The 19,451-nt window shown below is 30.5% G+C and overlaps 2 protein-coding genes across 2 annotated transcripts in view; one reads left to right on the plus strand and one right to left on the minus strand.

Moving 5' to 3' along the window:
* LOC148309680 (uncharacterized) overlaps positions 1 to 2,489 on the plus strand; it is a 16,090-nt gene extending 13,601 nt beyond the window's left edge. Inside the window, exon 6 of the mRNA XM_088259720.1 lies at positions 1,565 to 2,489. Coding sequence (XP_088115846.1) covers positions 1,565 to 2,489 — 925 coding nt within the window. The remainder of the gene's footprint in view (positions 1 to 1,564) is intronic.
* Positions 2,490 to 7,932: 5,443 nt separating this feature from the next.
* LOC148309681 (uncharacterized) overlaps positions 7,933 to 19,451 on the minus strand; it is a 28,610-nt gene continuing 17,091 nt past the window's right edge. The window contains exon 4 of the mRNA XM_088259677.1: positions 7,933 to 8,582. Within this exon, the coding sequence (XP_088115803.1) occupies positions 8,157 to 8,582 (426 nt within the window). The 3' untranslated portion in view covers positions 7,933 to 8,156. The remainder of the gene's footprint in view (positions 8,583 to 19,451) is intronic.

Consider the following 19,451-nt stretch of genomic DNA (forward strand, 5'->3'; position numbering starts at 1 on the left):
TTATCTTTCAATATTTATTTATTTACATAATTTAAAATAAAAATGTCAAAAATGTGCCGTTGCTGAGTTTTCCCGTGCCGAGGGCACATTTTACAAAATTTTATTTAATAGTTTTAACGTACGAAAATTGTTTATGCAATCAACATGGCTGAATGGTACGATCTATTTCAAATTTGCCCACTTCCATTATCTACTTATGAATAGCACTTTAATATTTAGATTCCATTTTTAATAATGATGACAGTGAAATGACTATTTTTAATGAAATCATTAAAAACGCAAAATAAATATTAAAGTTAACGATGAAGATAATACTGCGTTTATATCGTAGTTGTACAGGAGAAAGTTACTAACTAACAAAACGTAAAATGTTCAGGAGGGCCATTCAAGTCACTTTTGCTTGGCAAGAAAATAATCATCAACGCGCTTAGTCATTTTTAACAAGTCGTTATATAATACTTTCAAGTTTAAAATCCTTTGGGATTTTTTTCAGGGCAATGTAAAGCTAGTAAGATATCAAATAGTCAATGATCACGGTTTTGTAAAAAAATGCACTTGGACACTTTCTCTTGTATGACTACGATATGATGCAGTGCCCTATGCACCATTGGGGGTGCGGATAAGCGTTTGAATATATCTAAATACAGTGTTTATATATATATTTTTTTTGTGTTTTTTTAGTGTGTATATATATATACAGTTTTTTTAAATCTATGTTTGAATAACGGGCATTTGGTTTTAACAAATACCCCCTCCCCCCAGTCCGTTATATCTAGGTTTGACTGTTTTTTTGTGTATATATATTTTTATAAATTTAAATTTAATAACGGTGTTCAACGGGTTAAATATTGTTACCTATTCGATCTAGATAAACGAAAGTTTTCCTCAGCATAACCTTGAAGTACCACACACGCATGCGTGTTATACATGCTCCAACCAACCACTGCCAGTGGCAAGGCCACCATACAAGGAAATTAAAAGGCACCAAGTCAAATACATAATCATCTACGTAACATTGGCATTCGAAGTTTTGAATCTTTCTCCTAAGAGGAAGCTTAAAGTGAATGAACCCAACTCCCCCCCACTGTGCCAAAATCGATGTAGTATAAAACCTGACGTAATGTGAAAAATTGCACAGCAGTTTTCCTTGTAGAAAAGGCTCGCCAATAAATAATCATGGATACTATTGTAAGACAATTAATTATAATATATTTTACTATATCCGCTCCCTATGTGGAGCGTTTGGAGTCCACAAACTGACTCCAGGGATCTCTGTCGGCTGCCAGCTCCATTGCATCCGCGTCCCGAAGTTCTGAAAAGAACTGTCGATGAATTATCAGCAGTGGTCGTCCTGGGTAGCGCGAACCTGATACTTTGTAAAAGAGACCATTATTATACATCATCGTCATACCCATTATTGACAACCGTATATTATACATTATTGTAATTGGAGATAATCCAGATTTTTTGAACAAGTATTTGGACACACTTAAACTGTTGAGAACAAAACAGTTAATTGTGTTTAATGAAATATATGCTTTCAGGCTCTTCTCGCTCTTTTAAGTCTTGGAACTCTCGTTTCCGGTTATGGAAGCTGGAATAATGGATACGCCAGCTATGGCAGCTATGCTTACGGAGCTGCTCCCATCGGCGCAGACGGGAGAGTAGTAGACACCCCCGAAGTCGCTCAGGCTAAAGCTGCCCACTATGCCACTAAGGCTGCAACCGCTCAAAGATCTTGGGCTCCCGCTGTTGGAGCATACGCTCCTGCCACTTACTCTGCCTGGTCGCCAGTCGTAAACGACGGAAGCTGGAAGGGAGAAGGCCTTGTCGAGAGCCAAGATCTGGAACGTTACAACAACATCTACTCTACCTATTCTGCTCCCATTATTTCAACCTACTCCCCCATTTACGCTTCTCACAACGATGGTAGCTGGAAGGGAGAAGGACTCGCCGAGAGTCAGGACTTAGGACAGTACAACAACGCTTACTCTAACTATGGTGCATCTGTTGTGGCGTCATACGCTCCAGGAGTCTACGCCATTCACAACGACGGAAGCTGGAAGGGTGAAGGTCTTGCCGAAAGCCAGGATCGTTCTCACTACAATGTCTACTCTCCCTACGGATCTTACGTTAACGCTGTTCACAACGATGGTAGCTGGAAAGGCGAAGGTCTTGCCGAAAGCCAGGATATCGGTCAATACAACAACATTCACTCTGGATATGGTGGATACGTTTACGCTGCTTACGGTGCTCAGAACGACGGCAGCTGGAAGGGCGAAGGTCTTGTCGAAAGCCAGGATAAGTGGAACAATGGGTATGCCAGTTATGGACAGTGGAATAACGGGTATGCCACCTATGGGAGATACGCCCATGGAGTCGCCTCCCTGGGACCTGACGGAAGGGTAGTAGACACCCCCGAGGTTGCCCATGCAAAGGCTGCTCGCTACGCCGCTAAGGCTGTCGCTGGAGCTCATGGTTCCTGGTAATTACACAAGCAATTACTATCCTTGACTGATAAACCATTAATCCTCCAAAAGCCTAAAGATATTAATTATTATAACAAAATAAATAAACGAAACCAAATATATTTCCATGTCGCATTTTTTAATTTAACAAACCTCTTAATTTACCGTTACAAACCTCTTGGAAGTTCTGTATATATGAAAAAATTTAAAACCCTTGTTCTTGAATCACTAGAACTTCACTAGAGACATCTATTAGTGAGATGTAAAGAAGCTTTTTATTAAGCAGAAACTCTTATATTAGTATGTGAGGTCCGAATCCTCCCATACTAATATAAGAGTTTCTGCTTAATAAAAAGCTTCTTTACATCTCACTAATAGATGTCTCTAGTGAAGTTCTAGTGATTCAAGAACAAGGTTTTTAAATTGGTTCATATATACAGAACTTCCAAGAATTTGAGTAGTGTGGTTGTCAATAATGGGTAGAATTGGTGAATGTTACACGTGTGTAAAGTGATCACTTAAACCAGCCTATGACGGTCGTCAGCCCCGTAAATGCCCAGACTTCCATATTCTTCTTCATCTTTGATGAGATTTCAAAAAATAACATGATCAATTGATACCCATAATTATGGCTGGAAATAATGGTGAATATTGCACGTGTGTAAAGTGATCACTTAACCAGCCTATGACAGTTCAAAAGCACTGCAAATAGGCAGACTTCCATATTCTTCTTTATCTTTGTTGAGATATCAAAAGTTAAAAACATCTCCCAAGTCGAGAAACCTTTACTTGTGAACAATGATTTGGATACACCTAAAATGTTGTGAATATGTAAAAGAAACATAGAAATAGTGCACTAGAAACGACCTACCATATTCGCTGATTCAACACAAATGGCAAAATATTTATGAACAGGACATGAAAATTGATAAGAGATACATACTTATATTCATATGTCATTTACGTAAAACTACGTCATTTCTTCATATTCATTAACAAGTTACTCGCGGAAGTTTATTGAGACTATTATTTATAAAAAGTTGTCCCGCAAGCCTTCAAAAAATAGTTGTCGGCTACTTGCACCTTTCCTTACAGTAAAAAATTCAATATGTAATAATCTAGTCCAGGCATTTGATAAAAAGACACCAAGAAAAACCGACCATTGTATCTGATTTAAAGCTGGTTAAATTGACACTTTTATGTAGTCACTGCCAAAGAAACACGATTCCGGCGCGTGAGACAATGATGTAGGTTCAAAATAATTATTTTAACGAGGTCAGTATTGAAAAACCCGCTCAACTAGATCAAAAATTAATCATTTTAAAGAACAATCAATTTAAGTTCTTTGAATTTATAAATCAGGTTCTTCGAAGTACAGTAAACCCCTCTATAACGTTGAGATAGATACCGCGTTATCGGAGGGAACATTATAGGAGATTAATGATGATTAATGATTAATGAATTATTGATGTCCATTTAACTAGTTGATAAAGAAAATTTCTATTATTTGATAAAAACATGTAATGTAAATTTATTATATACTTAGTTATACTTTTATGTACACGATAGTTTATTTTTATTTTTAGATTACTGAAGAGAAAACCTCTTATTGGAATGTTATTTATGTGATTTTATTATATTATGTTATTTTCGTTAAATATTCTGTTGGTTTTCCAATAAATAAATAAAATTAAAATTAAATTAAATTAATGTTATTTTTTTTACATTTTTAACCAGCGGATACGACTAAAATGAGTCATTATTAAATTAAAATATATATTTTTTTAAATACAAACATTTACCCCCTAAAAGTGTCCTCCGATAACGCGGTACCTATCTCTATGTTATAGGGGGGTTTACTGTATAGTAGGCTATTGTTTGGATGAAGATTTTTTAAAGATGTAAAGCCATATTCTGTGCAATTATTGTCACTAGCAGCTTTCTTCTCTGAAAAGGCTCGAGTCATCAGAAAAAAATAACATAATTGTAAGTTTGTGGTATTAAAAAAAATATATACAAAAAGGTATCCATGGACTCCATGGACCGATATGGTCAGCAACGCAAATGTGCCCCAAATAGCAAGAACAGGGAGGCAGTTGCTGACTGTGATATCAAGGTCCGGAAGGTGTCCTATTTGGGACATGTCACTCTTCAAGAACGTCATAAATCAAAAAACTTGATTTTTCAGGAGAACGTTTTCAATGTTTAAAAATATATATTGCAAAATATTCAAAATAAATATCAAGCTACTTATTGAACTTTTTACTGTGCAACAGATCTTTTGAGGTAAAATCTGATGGTTTTTTCTCCATTTGAAAAATATTTATTTTATTTTAAAAAATAATTGAACAATACATTTTCTTCAAAATGCAAAAAGCTGCTCTGTAGCGGGTAAATATTAAGTTTAAAATTTGCCGTTTTTGCTAGGATAAAGTACATTTTCTAGGCATTCCGAAAACATGCACAACTGAAAATTTACGATTTTTGATTTATGACGTTCTTGAAAGGAGTGAGCGATATGTTTTGGCAATTGTTTGAATAATTATTTTTTTACTGATTAAATTATATTAGTCAAGAAGTTATCGCGCATACCCCTTGATGCATCTTCACATACCCACGAGGGTCTGCGGACCACCGATTGGGAAACACTGATCTAGTCAAATCGATCACGCCTTGTGACACTCAACACTAAAGATAGAATGGTTGTATTATATGAACAATTCTATAAATGTCAATGGGTTTACCGATGCATAATATCAGAACTAAAGTGGACCGTATCAAATTTAATCGTGGTCCATTTTAACAGTCATTTAGTTTTGTGTAACGCTCAATAGATGTCAGTTTATATAATAAAATACATTTTATTTCGATTTAAATGCCAATCTTTTTAAGTTTTTCTTGTCTTGACAAATCTTGAAAAAATCTTGACAAAGATTTTGTTGTTATAGAAAATTTCGAATAAAAAAAACGATAAAAATTCAATGAATAAGCTTTTAAAATCAGATTAATTATTTCTCTACATTTTATCAATTATCTATAGTACATAAAATGTAGAAAAATAAGAATAAAATAGTTAAAAAAAAATACATTAAGAGTAAAAAATAATATCGAGGTAAAACACTTCAAAACATAGTTCCAAGCATTTTTAATTGGTTAATACGAATGTAAGATGGCAAACTAAAATATAGACGGGTATGGGTAAATGATGAGAGTTAATACTGTGAAAATTGTAAAAAAAACTTTCTTTTTTTGTTTGTATATTATGTTTTTTTTTTAAATATAGAATGGCGTTGCACATGTAATATAATGCATTTGCCAATGTCAAGATAATTGAATTCTTAATTATAAAATATGATAGACTATAAATTATAAAGATAAACTATAAATTTATTCCATTTAATTTCAGAAAAACAACTAACAGTCTGTACATAATTGGGTTCCTGCTCGCCAGGATGAGATGGATATCTGTAGGGAGGGGAATAAGCGGGGCCAGAGATTTAAAAAAAATTGGCATTTGGTCATTTATTGGGCAAACAAAGAATATGTGGTTAAGGTCTTCCTCTTCAAAACGACTGTATATTATGTTAAAATAGATAAAATGTATTTCAAAAGAACTCCACAGATAAGGCACATAAGGTGGCTTGCTAGGTCTCTGCAAAAAAATAATATATTAATTATATGAATGAATTTATAAATGAATGAATATATTGCTCACTCCTTTCAAAAACGTCATAAATCAAAAATCGTCAATTTTCAGTTGTGCATGTTTTCGGAATGCCCAAAAAATATGCTATATCCCAGCAAAAGCAGCATATTTTAAACTAAATATTTACCCGCTACAGGACAGAAAGTGTTGTTTTTGTATTTTGAAGAAAATGTATTCTTTTTTTAAATATACTTAATATTTTTGAAATGGAGAAAAAACATTCAGGTTTTACCAAAAAAGATCTGTTGCACAGTAAAAAGTTCAATAAGTGGCTTGATATTTCTTGTTAATAAATATTATTATATTTTCAAACTTTAAAAACGATCACTTGAAAAATCAAGTTTTTTTTTATATTTGGCGTTGTTGAAAGCTAACCAACCAAAAACACACTAATGTTACAGGTCGAAGCTTGTACTTTATAGAGCTGTTTGAAATTAATATGCAGAGAGTGCTTGTCCATCAGTAAAACAAAAATATATATAATGAGATGCAGTATAAATGATTAAATAATTACTGTATTGTATTATATATTTATGTACAACATTTTCAGTGTGTCCAAATACTTGTTCACAAAATCTGGATTATCTCTAATTACAGGAGTTATTTTCATATTATATTTTGACATCTCATTAAAGATGAAGAAGAATATGGAAGTCTGGGCATTTACGGGGCTGACGACTGTCACAGGCTATAATATAAGGTTTTCAGCTAAATAAAAAACTTCTTTACATCTCACCAATAGATGCCTCTAGTGAAGTTCTAGTGATCCAAGAATAAGGTTTCTAAATTGGTTCATATATATATATATATATATATATATATATATATATATATATATATATATATATATATATATATATATATATATATATATATATATATATATATATATATATATATATATATATATATATATATATATATATATATATATATATATATATATATATATATATATATATATATATATATATATATATATATATATATATATATATATATATATATATATATATATATATATATATATATATATATATATATATATATATATATATATATATATATATATATATATATATATATATATATATATATATATATATATATATATATATATATATATATATATATATATATATATATATATATATATATATATATATATATATATATATATATATATATATATATATATATATATATATATATATATATATATATATATAGAACTTCCAAGAATTTGAGTAGTGTGATTGTCAATATTGGGTAGAATTGGTGAATGTTACACGTTTGTAAAGTGATCACTTAAACCAACCCATGATGGTCGTCAGCTCCGCAAATGTCCAGACTTCCATATTCTTCTTCATCTTTGATGAGATGTCAAAAAATAATATGAAAATAACTCATGTAATTGGAGATAATCCAGATTTTTAGTATTTGGACACACTTAAAATGTTGGACATATATTGATATATCATCCGCAGAATGAAAAAAATGATCTGATAATTTTCTAGAACGTTTATTAAAATTCTTATACTTGAATTACTAAATTTGTTATTGTCCATTGCATAACTTACAAAAAACTTTGATTAAAGTCACTCAATCTTATTATAATATAATCGATTAGTAGTAAGGATGAAGGTGTTAGCTATAAAACCTGTCCTTGTTATGATTAAATTATAAGATGTATGGTATAGTTTTTTAAAACAATTTTTTATAAGTTATAAAAATGATCCCGTTAACCTTAAACATTGAAAATAGAAATAAAAACATGATGTAAAAATAAGACCCAAGTGTAATATGTATATATTTTTTTATTTATTTTGTTTTGTACATAGACAACGTTTGACATTTTGGATGTCCGGAAAATATATATAATACATTTAAGAAAGAGATAGACAGAAATATAAAAATATCGATATATTATCCAATATCACATAATTTGCGGGAATCAGTCGGTTTTTTGGACGAATGTGCGTTTACCACGCTCCGGCCTTAGCGGCCAAGTGAGCGGCCTTAGCGTGAGCTACTTCAGGGGTGTCCACCACACGACCGTCGGGTCCCAGGGGAGCGGCTCCATGGGCCCATGCGCCCTGAGCGCCCCAGGCCAAAGAAGGAGCGGCCCAAGCGCCCCATGATCCAGCACCGGACTTAGCGGCCAAGTGAGCGGCCTTGGCTAGAGCGACCTCGGGGGTGTCTACAACGCGACCGTCGGGTCCCAGGGGAGCGGCGCCATGAGCCCATGCTCCCTGAGAGGCCCAAGCTAGAGAAGGAGCGGCCCAAGCGCCCCATGATCCAGCGCCGGCCTTGGCGGCCAAGTGAGCGGCCTTGGCTTGAGCGACCTCGGGGGTGTCTACAACGCGACCGTCGGGTCCCAGGGGAGCGGCTCCATGGGCCCATGCGCCCTGAGAGGCCCAGGCTACTGCGGGAGCACCCCATGCTCCGTATGCTCCGTTCCACTGTCCCCAGTCCTGGCTCTCGGCCAGACCTTCTCCCCTCCATTGGCCATCGTCACCTCCCACCCAAGGGTTGGCAGATGCCAGACCCACGACGCACAGGAAAGTAGCAATGAACTGAAAAAGAAAGTGAAAGATAAAGATATTATTATTATTTATTTATAAAGTAATAACCCACAAAGCGTCTATTTTTAAATGCTTGTCTGCAGGTAAGAAAGTAAAAATAGGTAGTAAGCATAGTAAAGAAAATGTGAAAAATTCATCACAAACACCCAGACCAATTGAAAATAAATATTTCTTGAATTCATTTTGGAATTGGCGGGAATCGCCACGCCAGTGTCGCAGCCGAGCGTCTACCTAACTACGCCACAGAGCCTGCCTGATGAGAATGACATTCTTTACGTTTACACAATATTTAGGATATTATTGTCGACTATTTGGCATTTTTTTCAAATAACATAATTTTAGTAAGAAAATCCTTATAAATCATAATCTTTGTTTAATATACTTTTTTAAGCAACCAGATTATTCGTTTAGACTTCAAAACAATATTATACGTAGGTATTTATCGAGTTATAAATAAAGGATTATTGAAAAAAAAAACGTTGTTGATGAGGGAATTTCTTAGTTACTTGTTTGACTATAGTTAGAGAGGCTTTGAACATAGGTTCTGACCTAGAGCCCACTACACTAACCACGGGATCATACCTGACATAAAATATCTTTTATTTGTATTAGTTTTCTGTTGTTAGAAGGAAAAAAACAGACGATAATTTCATTTAAAGTTTCGTTAATCATTTTTAATAATTGAATTTGAAAACTCAAAGAAAACATATGATTAGATGATTTTTAAAATTTTTAAGAAAAACTTGTAACATAAACGAGTGCAGGCTTAATAAAAAAGAGAGAACATCGAGAAAAGATATTTAGCTACTTGATACGAAAAAAGAAAAAAATAAATATAAAAATTTATGAAGAGGCAGAAATTTGATGTTGCTAATATGAAAATAATTATGACGTTACTTAATGTAACTACCAATATAGGGATTGTAAAATTAATATTAGAGTGAAATATCTCCCCCTCCCTCAAAATTGTACCCGGGACCTCCAGCATGGAAGCCAAACGCACTAACTTCTACATTACATTAAAAAAAATATATATTAAAAAAAAATACTTACAGAAGGGCTCATTTTTATTGGATTCGGTTAGCCTTTTCAGTGAAGAAAACTGCTTGTGATTACTCGTAGGCTGTAGCAGGCTTTATATATACAAGCGAGTGGAGGGGGAGCTTCCGGCAACATGCGTATGTTACACATATGAAAAGCTCAATATGCATAAAGCTTGTTCACGCCTCGTAAGTTACAGGTTGAAAAAAAGAGCGACATGCCATTGGCACTCCTTGAATGGCAAAGTTTTTTTTTCAAGAATTATAAATTGAAATTAAATATACATATATCGATCACGTAAACTTACATTACATTAATCGTAATATATATATATATATATATATATATATATATATATATATATATATATATATATATATATATATATATATATATATATATATATATATATATATATATACATATATAAATATATATATATATATATTTATATTTATATATATATATATATATATATATATATATATATATATATATATATATATATATATATATATATATATATATATATATATATATATATATTTATATATATATATATATATATTTAAAAAAAAGATCTTTTACATAATGGCTAATATTTTTGTGTATATTATTTCTTTCTTATTATATTCTCTTGATGTTGGGAATGCACTAAGCCAGTGATAGGCCAACTTATTAGCTAAAGAGTCAAAGTAGCTTATTAGCCAAATATGCAACGATTAATTTTATTTAATTGATTCGACAGTCACTTTGCGGTAAAAACTGTGCATTTTAAATTTATGTTTTACTAAGTACTTAAATACCGCTATTACTTAAAATCTATTGTGACACGCGTTTCAATGCATTCCGCATCATGTACGGTATTTGAAAATGATGCAGAATGCATCGAAATACGTACCACGATAGATTTTAAAAAATAGTGGTATTTACTAAGAAAAACTTGAATCTAAATTTTTCTTCAGAACAAAATCTGTTTGTAATTTTACCCCTTAACACCTTTATTATAATTTTAGACTAACTATCCATCACACCGTTTCCCCGCAGGGGTAGGCAGAGAGAATCGAACGCCATACCACTCTATCTTTGCAAACATACCTCGCATATTCTACATGCATGCATCTCCTCACACATACCCGACGATTATTACGACTCCTGACCCAGCCGCTTTCAAATATTTGAAATACCTGATTGTGCCATGTTTTCCTCGGTCTTCCTCTGCTTCTAGACGTTTATTTTATTTCAGGTACACCCAATAAAACTCTTTGTGTGGAAACTTTTGATGGGGAAAATTGATTTCACACATCAAAGTGATTTTATTCATTGATAAAACATCTTTTTAAAGTAAAGTATCCATAAGAACCCAACTTATTGCGAATGTCCTTGCATCTCCTATTGAAGTTTGACCAAGTCAGGTTTATACATCGTTATTTTAATAACTTCTCCAGATATTTTAAAAAGAATATGTATTGGAATTCAGCGAATAAATATTTTTTACAATTATTTGCCTTTTTTTAAGAATATATATAAATATGTATATAAATATATATATATATATATATATATATATATATATATATATATATATATATATATATATATATATATATATATATATATATATATATATATATATATATACATATATATATATATATATATATATATATATATATATTTATATGTATATATATATATATATATATATATATATATATATATATATATATATATATATATATATATATATATATATATATATATATATATATATATATATATATATATATATATATATATATATATATATATATATATATATATATATATATATATATATATATATATATATATATATATATACATATATATAATATATATATATATATATATATATATATATATATATATATATATATATATATATATATATATATATATATATATATATATATATATATATATATATATATATATATATATATATATATATTTTTATATATATATATATATATATATATATATATATATATATATATATATATATATATATATATATATATATGTAATAAAATAACTAGGTACTTACCTATACATTTTATTAAGTACTTACAAAATAGTACCTACATATACAGTTCTACCACCAGATGTCGCATGCGTCGCTCACAATAAAACAAAAGAATTCCGATAATATTATTAACTGTCAGAATCAGATAGATAGATAGATAGATATAAAAATTATTATAAAGATTAATTAAGAATAAACTTTTATTGTCGTTTCTTTAATTACAAAGCAACACATTGTTTATTTTATTATTATACACCCACTTTACATATTATTTACACTTAATTTTCAAAAGGAAAATATTACCACGTTATAAAACGACAATTTTGTTAATTGGAAATGGATGATGAAACATTAGATGTATTAAAACAATTACTACAATATGTTCGGAGTGAGAGAGAAAAATTAGAAGATGATCAAAGAAAACGATTAGAAGATAATCAAAGAAGACGTGGAAATCTAAGAACTAGTGATAAAATTAAAGATAAAAGTCCATGTAAGATTTGTGAAAATTTAAATAAGGGAACTCGATATCACTCTGAAGCAAGGTGCTGGTTTAAAACAAAGGAGGATGATAAGATTAATAATAAAAATGAAGATTTAAAAATAACACAGAGACAATGCTTGAAAAATGAAAATAAAAAGAATGTAGAAAAAAATTCTACAAAATATAAAATTAAAAATACAGAAAATAACAACAGCAAGGAATGCAAAATAAATTATAATGAACATGTAAAAGAAGAAGATTTTGAAATAAAAATAAATCATTTAAATCAATTTCAAAAATCTAAAATAAATGAACTGATTTGCAAATATAAATCCGTTTTTGCAAAAAATAAATATGATATCGGCACTGTTAGTGGATACGAAGCGAGGATAGACTTACTTGTAGACAGATATTGCAGTAAGAGGCCTTACAGATGTACTGTAGAAGATAAAAAGGAGATAGAAAAACAAATTGCAAAATTACTGGATAATAAGCTAATAGAAGAATCCTACAGTCCATTTGCTGCACCTGTTACATTGGCATTTAAAAAAGAGGAAAACAAAAAATCCAGACTGTGTATAGATTTCAGAGACTTGAATAAAATAGTAGTGCCTCAAGCTCAACCATTTCCTTTAATTGAAGACCTAATGATAAAAACCAGGAATTGCAAATTTTTTTCAACACTAGATATAAACTCAGCGTTTTGGTCTATTCCTTTACGAATCGAAGACAGAAAAAAGACGGGATTTGTTACACAAGAAGGACATTTCCAATGGACTTGCCTACCATTTGGATTGAAGACCTCACCAGCAATTTTTCAAAGGATACTAGGTAACATATTAAGAAAGTATAAACTTACTGATTTCACCGTTAATTACATAGATGATATTCTTATATTTTCTAAAACTTTTGCTGAGCACATTAAACATCTAACACAGTTGCTGGAAGCGATCGAAACGGAAGGTTTCAGGTTAAAATTTACAAAATGCGCATTTGCGTCAGACTTGGTAAAATATCTAGGTCATATAATTCAAAATAATTCAATAAAACCAGTAAAGGATAATTTGATTTCAATAAAGAATTTTCCTGTTCCAAAAACGATAAAAAATGTAAGACAATTTCTGGGGAAAATAAACTTTTACCATGAATACATACCAAAGAGTGCAATAATACTAGATCCATTGCATAACTTACTAAGGAAAAATCAAAAATTTATTTGGTGTGATAAATGCCAAAAAGCATTTGAAATAACAAAAAGCATGCTTTGCTCACAGCCCGTTCTAGAAATTTTTGATCAGGATTTACCAATCAACATTTATACCGATGCTTCTTTAGAAGGTGTTGGGGCCATTTTGAAACAAAAGCAGCCCGATGGTAGAGAAAAACCAGTGGCATACTTTTCAAAAAAAACTAAATGAAGCCCAGAAGAAAAAAAAAGCAATATATTTAGAATGTTTAGCAATTAAGGAAGCAGTAAGATACTGGCAATACTGGTTAATAGGTAAATCATTTACGGTTTATTCAGATCACAAACCTTTGGAAAATATGAATCTGAAATCTAGGACCGATGAAGAGTTAGGTGATTTAACATATTATTTATCGCAATATGAATTTAAAATAAAATATAATCCAGGAAAGAAGAATTTAGAAGCAGATTGTCTAAGCAGGAATCCAGTATTAGAATCGAGTGAAAATGCAGATGAACAATTAAAAGTTGTAAATTTGGTTAAATTGGAAGATATTTTAAGAGATCAGAATAAAAATGAAAGAATTCAACAGAAAAAAAACAAATGGATTGAAAAAAACAATGTCTATTTTAAAAAGGTCAAGAAAAAAGAAAAAATTATTCTTTCAGAACCGTTTAGCATCGAAATCATAAAAGACATACATGAAAACCTATGCCATATTGGAATCGGACAAATGCAAAAGACTATTAGTCCACATTACACAGCCAAAAATTTGACGAAAAACATAAAAACAATTTGTAGAAATTGTGAAATTTGTATTAAAAATAAATCAAGAGGACAAAAGAAATTTGGATTTATGTCTCATCTAGGCCCGGCCACAAAGCCTTTTGAAATAATATCTTTAGACACAATTGGAGGTTTAGGAGGTTCAAGATCAACAAAAAAATATCTACATCTCTTAGTGGATCACTTTACAAGATACGCATTTATTTTAACCTCGAAAACTCAGAATGCAAATGATTTTATAAAACTAGTCATGAAAATAACAGAAACCGAGGATATTGGTATGCTTCTCACCGACCAATACCCAGGAATAAACTCGAAAGAATTCAAGGAATTCTTAAATGACAAGCAGACCCCAATAATCTTCACTGCAGTAAATGCACCATTCTCAAATGGCCTAAATGAAAGGCTGAATCAAACATTGGTGAACAAAATCAGATGCAAAATAAATGAAAAAGGGAAGAGAAGAGCATGGACCACAATAGCTCAAGAATGTGTTAATAAATATAATAATACTAATCACTCAGTCACTGACTTTTCCCCAAGTTATCTTTTATATGGTACAGATGTAAATATTTTACCCAACGAATTAAAACAAGGAAAATCTAATAATGACTGGATTAGAGACAGGCAAATAGCGCTTGAAAATACAATAAAATCACATAATTACAATAAAACATTATTTGACAAAAATAGAATAGGCTGCGAATTCAACGTAGGAGACATGGTGTATGTGGAAAATGGAAACAAGCTAAACAGAAAAAAATTGGATGAACTAAAAATTGGACCTTATAAAATTATTGAAAAAATTTCTAACTCAATATACAGAATTGATACAGGTCACAAAAAAATAAAATCAAACCTTTATCATATCACTAAACTTATACCAGTCCCTTCACTACAAGAAGATGATCCGGAGGACGAGTGAAAATTTTACTATGAATTTTCTTCCCCAAGGGGGGAGATGTAATAAAATAACTAGGTACTTACCTATACATTTTATTAAGTACTTACAAAATAGTACCTACATATACAGTTCTACCACCAGATGTCGCATGCGTCGCTCACAATAAAACAAAAGAATTCCGATAATATTATTAACTGTCAGAATCAGATAGATAGATAGATAGATATAAAAATTATTATAAAGATTAATTAAGAATAAACTTTTATTGTCGTTTCTTTAATTACAAAGCAACACATTGTTTATTTTATTATTATACACCCACTTTACATATTATTTACACTTAATTTTCAAAAGGAAAATATTACCACGTTATATATATATATATATATATATATATATATATATATATATATATATATATATATATATATATATATATATATATATATATATATATATATATATATATATATATATATATATATATATATATATATATATATCCATATATATATATATATATTTTTTTTTATTAGTTATTTTTATTTTTTTTCATTTTATATTTCATGATGATTTGCGCATGGATTTAATTTTTAATTTATTAACATTATGCATTTGTCGGCAGTAACTAGTTTGAATCTGATCACGTAACCTTCAGTCGATATATACATGATCAAGATTAGAATTGATCCATTGCCACGAGGTGTGGCGAAAATTTTACAATTTATATTTATCAAACAATGATTGCTTTATTTGTTAAAGATGTATTATAAATGTACCTTCGAATAAGACACTCTCTAGAAGACTGATTTAATGGCCCTTGGCGTATAATTTCCAAACATTATAAAGTAGGTACTTGTACAAAAGTAATATACTTAATATATTAATAATAAATTCATGAATGCGGTATTAAAAGTAATAATAGAGACATTGGTGGTGTTATGATCGATTCATTATTCATACTAACGAGGACATGAGTTCGCTTTTGTTTGATTGTCTTTCTATGATATTGTTATTATAGACAATGGAGACATTTTTTTCTTCATATAATACCATGTCTGATTTCTGGTGATACAGTTTATAATCATTTTTACTGGTCCATACTATGGCGACATGGAAATGCCCCATGTACACAATACTCTGCCTGTTTTTCCTTTCAACCCAATGTTCACTTCTTGCTAAAAGTTTTCCATTTATATTTTCCTTGATAATGATTTAAAACAGACAAAACTTTAGAACAGGGAAGGGGATTTTATTAATTGATTTGGCGTTTAATTTGCAGAACTCCAGTTTAATTTATGTATTAATTTTTAAATCAAACACAGATTTTTTGAGTCTACTAAGAAGCAAAAAATCTATGTTTGATTTAAAAGTTACTGAATAAATCGGTATTTTATTTACATTTTTAAGGCCACATTTATTTTTCTGATTCAACAAAAAGGCGTATTTTTTTGGATTTTTAACTCATGGATAAATATTCATTTATTTATTTGCTTAAACTTCATGTACAGACTGTTTAAACTTTATGTACATTGGCGGACTTATTGCTAGGAAGCAATATCTTCCAACCAACCAAATATCATGAGATCTAAGCAAAGGAGAGCATTCGGAAAACACTTCATCATCTTTTTCTTGGTGTGGGCCTTGTGGCCTGTTTTTAAGAGGGATTAGCCTCCTGCGATGTCGATTTCCAGCTATCGATCCATCTCTTTGGTGGTCTGCCCGGGAGTTGGCCGTACAGTGCAATGTGGGGGAGTCTGGATGGTTCAATTCTCCTCACATGCGCGTACCATTGTCTCCTTCGTTGCCTTCCCCACCTAACGACATCTTCGATCTCGCATATTTCCCTGATCCTGGAATTTCTTATTCCATCTCAAAGATTCTTGCCTGATATGCTTCTTAGAGTCTTCATTTCTGACACTGGGAAAACACTACAATTTCGTAATGTTCGTTAAGATAATTAAACTCTTTTTTCTTCTTCTTCTGCGTCTTGAACTGGTTTTATACGATTCACTTTTGTATATATTTTGAATCTCAACATTTTTTTTGTATGTATATACAAACTAACTAACCATCACGCCGCTTTTCCGCAGAGGTTGGCAGAGATAATAAAACGCCACTCCAATCCATCTTTGCAAACAATCTTCGCCTCTTTCACATTCATGCATCTTCTCATACATAACCACTGATTATTCCAACCAAGTTACAAGTTACAAGCATTTGAAATACTTGATCATGCCAAATTTTCCTCGGTCATCTTCTGATTTAATTACCAAACACTTAGGCTTCATAAATTTGTTTTACTGTTGTTCTTCACTCATTCGATTCACATGCCCATTAACGCAAAACGCATTTATTAATTCGACCGATAATTCTTATCTCAGCCTTGCATTCTTTCCTAAAATCATTATACAAACATCTATAATACATCATTTTGTGGCAGATTCGTCTGAGAGATCGCATTTCATCCTTCTTTTGCCAACTCCATGCTTCACTTCCAAACATTAGAGTTTAAAAAAAATATATTTTCATTTCATTTTAATTACAATATTTAAAATATATATTCACATATCGCTCACTCCTTTCAAGAACGTCATAAATCAAAAATCATCAATTTTCACTTGTGCGTGTATTCGGAATGCCCAGAAAATGTACTATATACCAGCAAAAGAGGCATATTTTTAACTTAATATTTACCCGCTATAGGGCAGAAAGTGTTGTTTTTGCATTTTGAAGAAAAGGTATTGTTTAATTATTTTTTTAAATAAACTAAATATTTTTCAAATGGAAAAAAAACCTTCTGGTTTTACCTTATAAGATCTATTACACAGTAAAAAGTTCGATAAGTGGCTTAATATATATTTTTGATACATTGTGTTATATATTTAAGCTTTAAAAACGTTCTCCTGAAAAATCAAGTTTTTTGATTTATGACGTTCTTGAAAGGAGTGAGCGATATGTATCATTTATCTGAACTGATTTTGAACCCGGAGGTGTTCGCATATATTAATTTATATGCCATTACCTTATATGTTATAAGATTATTATATAATACATAGCATTTGAGTTGGACACTGGACACTAGGTATATGTCTGCTATATTTTGCCTACGCTAATAAATTATAAATTAAAATGTACATATAAATACAGCTGATGCAATCAATTAAAACTATTTCAAATAAAAATTAACTTAAAAAAATCAAAGATAAATTTATTTTTAGGATAAGTATCCAAAATCGAACTTTTTAATTTTTGTATTATTTATTTGGCAGTCACCCAGTATAAGGATGTTTCTGCCAGTTTCAAGTATAATTTATATTTACAAACGAAAAAAATATTAGAAAATAATAACAACAATTAATACAAAATTTCATGGTTTAAATGCGTTTAGCTTTATCATTTTAGAAATTATGCCCGCAATTCTGCGTTTCCATAACAATATTAAAATTCAAACCTACTTATAAATATAACGTACTTAATGTGCCCCATTTGTAAAAATATAAAAAAAAAGAAAAACATACCAACTTACTATCATGCCATTTCTACAGGGGTATGCAGAGAAAATAGAATGCCACCACATTTGTCTTTGGAAACATTTCTCGCCTCTTCTACATTTATGTATCTCCTCATTCACACCCGCCGACTATTTCGACTCCTGAACTGACTACTTTCAAGTATTCGAGCTAAGTGATGATGTGAAGTGATTTTTCTCAGTCTTCCTATGCTTCTATTTTCTATTACAAATTCTTTTTACCATTCTTTCCTCACTCATTTATTCCACATGTCCAAATCATCTCAAAACACCAATTAATTTTATCAGTAACATCCTTGCAATCTTTCCTTATTTTATACTAACGTAAAAATTGAATAAAGCACACATATCTAATATGTTTTCACATTATTTGTGAAGCAATGATATGATTGAAAATCTTTGAAACAACGAAGTAATCGAAAACATTGAATATGGTTAGTGACATCAGCTATCAGGAAGTATGCTTTGTACCATGAAAAATATTTAGTTTATTTTTTGATTTGGCGTTTAATTTGTAGAACTAATTTAAAATCAAACACAGATTTTTTGAGTCTACTTAGTTGTATTTTATTAACAATAACACATTAAAAATTATATTTTGACAATTGTTTCACCTTGTTAGGGCATTATCAAACAAATCGCTCACTCCTTTCAAGAACGTCATAAATCAAAATACTTGATTTTTCAGGA

Source organism: Brachycentrus maculatus, unplaced genomic scaffold (assembly GCF_059751285.1).
Source record: "Brachycentrus maculatus isolate JH-2025_06_01 unplaced genomic scaffold, ASM5975128v1 h1tg000119l, whole genome shotgun sequence".
In the NCBI taxonomy this organism is placed as follows: Eukaryota; Metazoa; Arthropoda; class Insecta; order Trichoptera; family Brachycentridae; genus Brachycentrus; species Brachycentrus maculatus.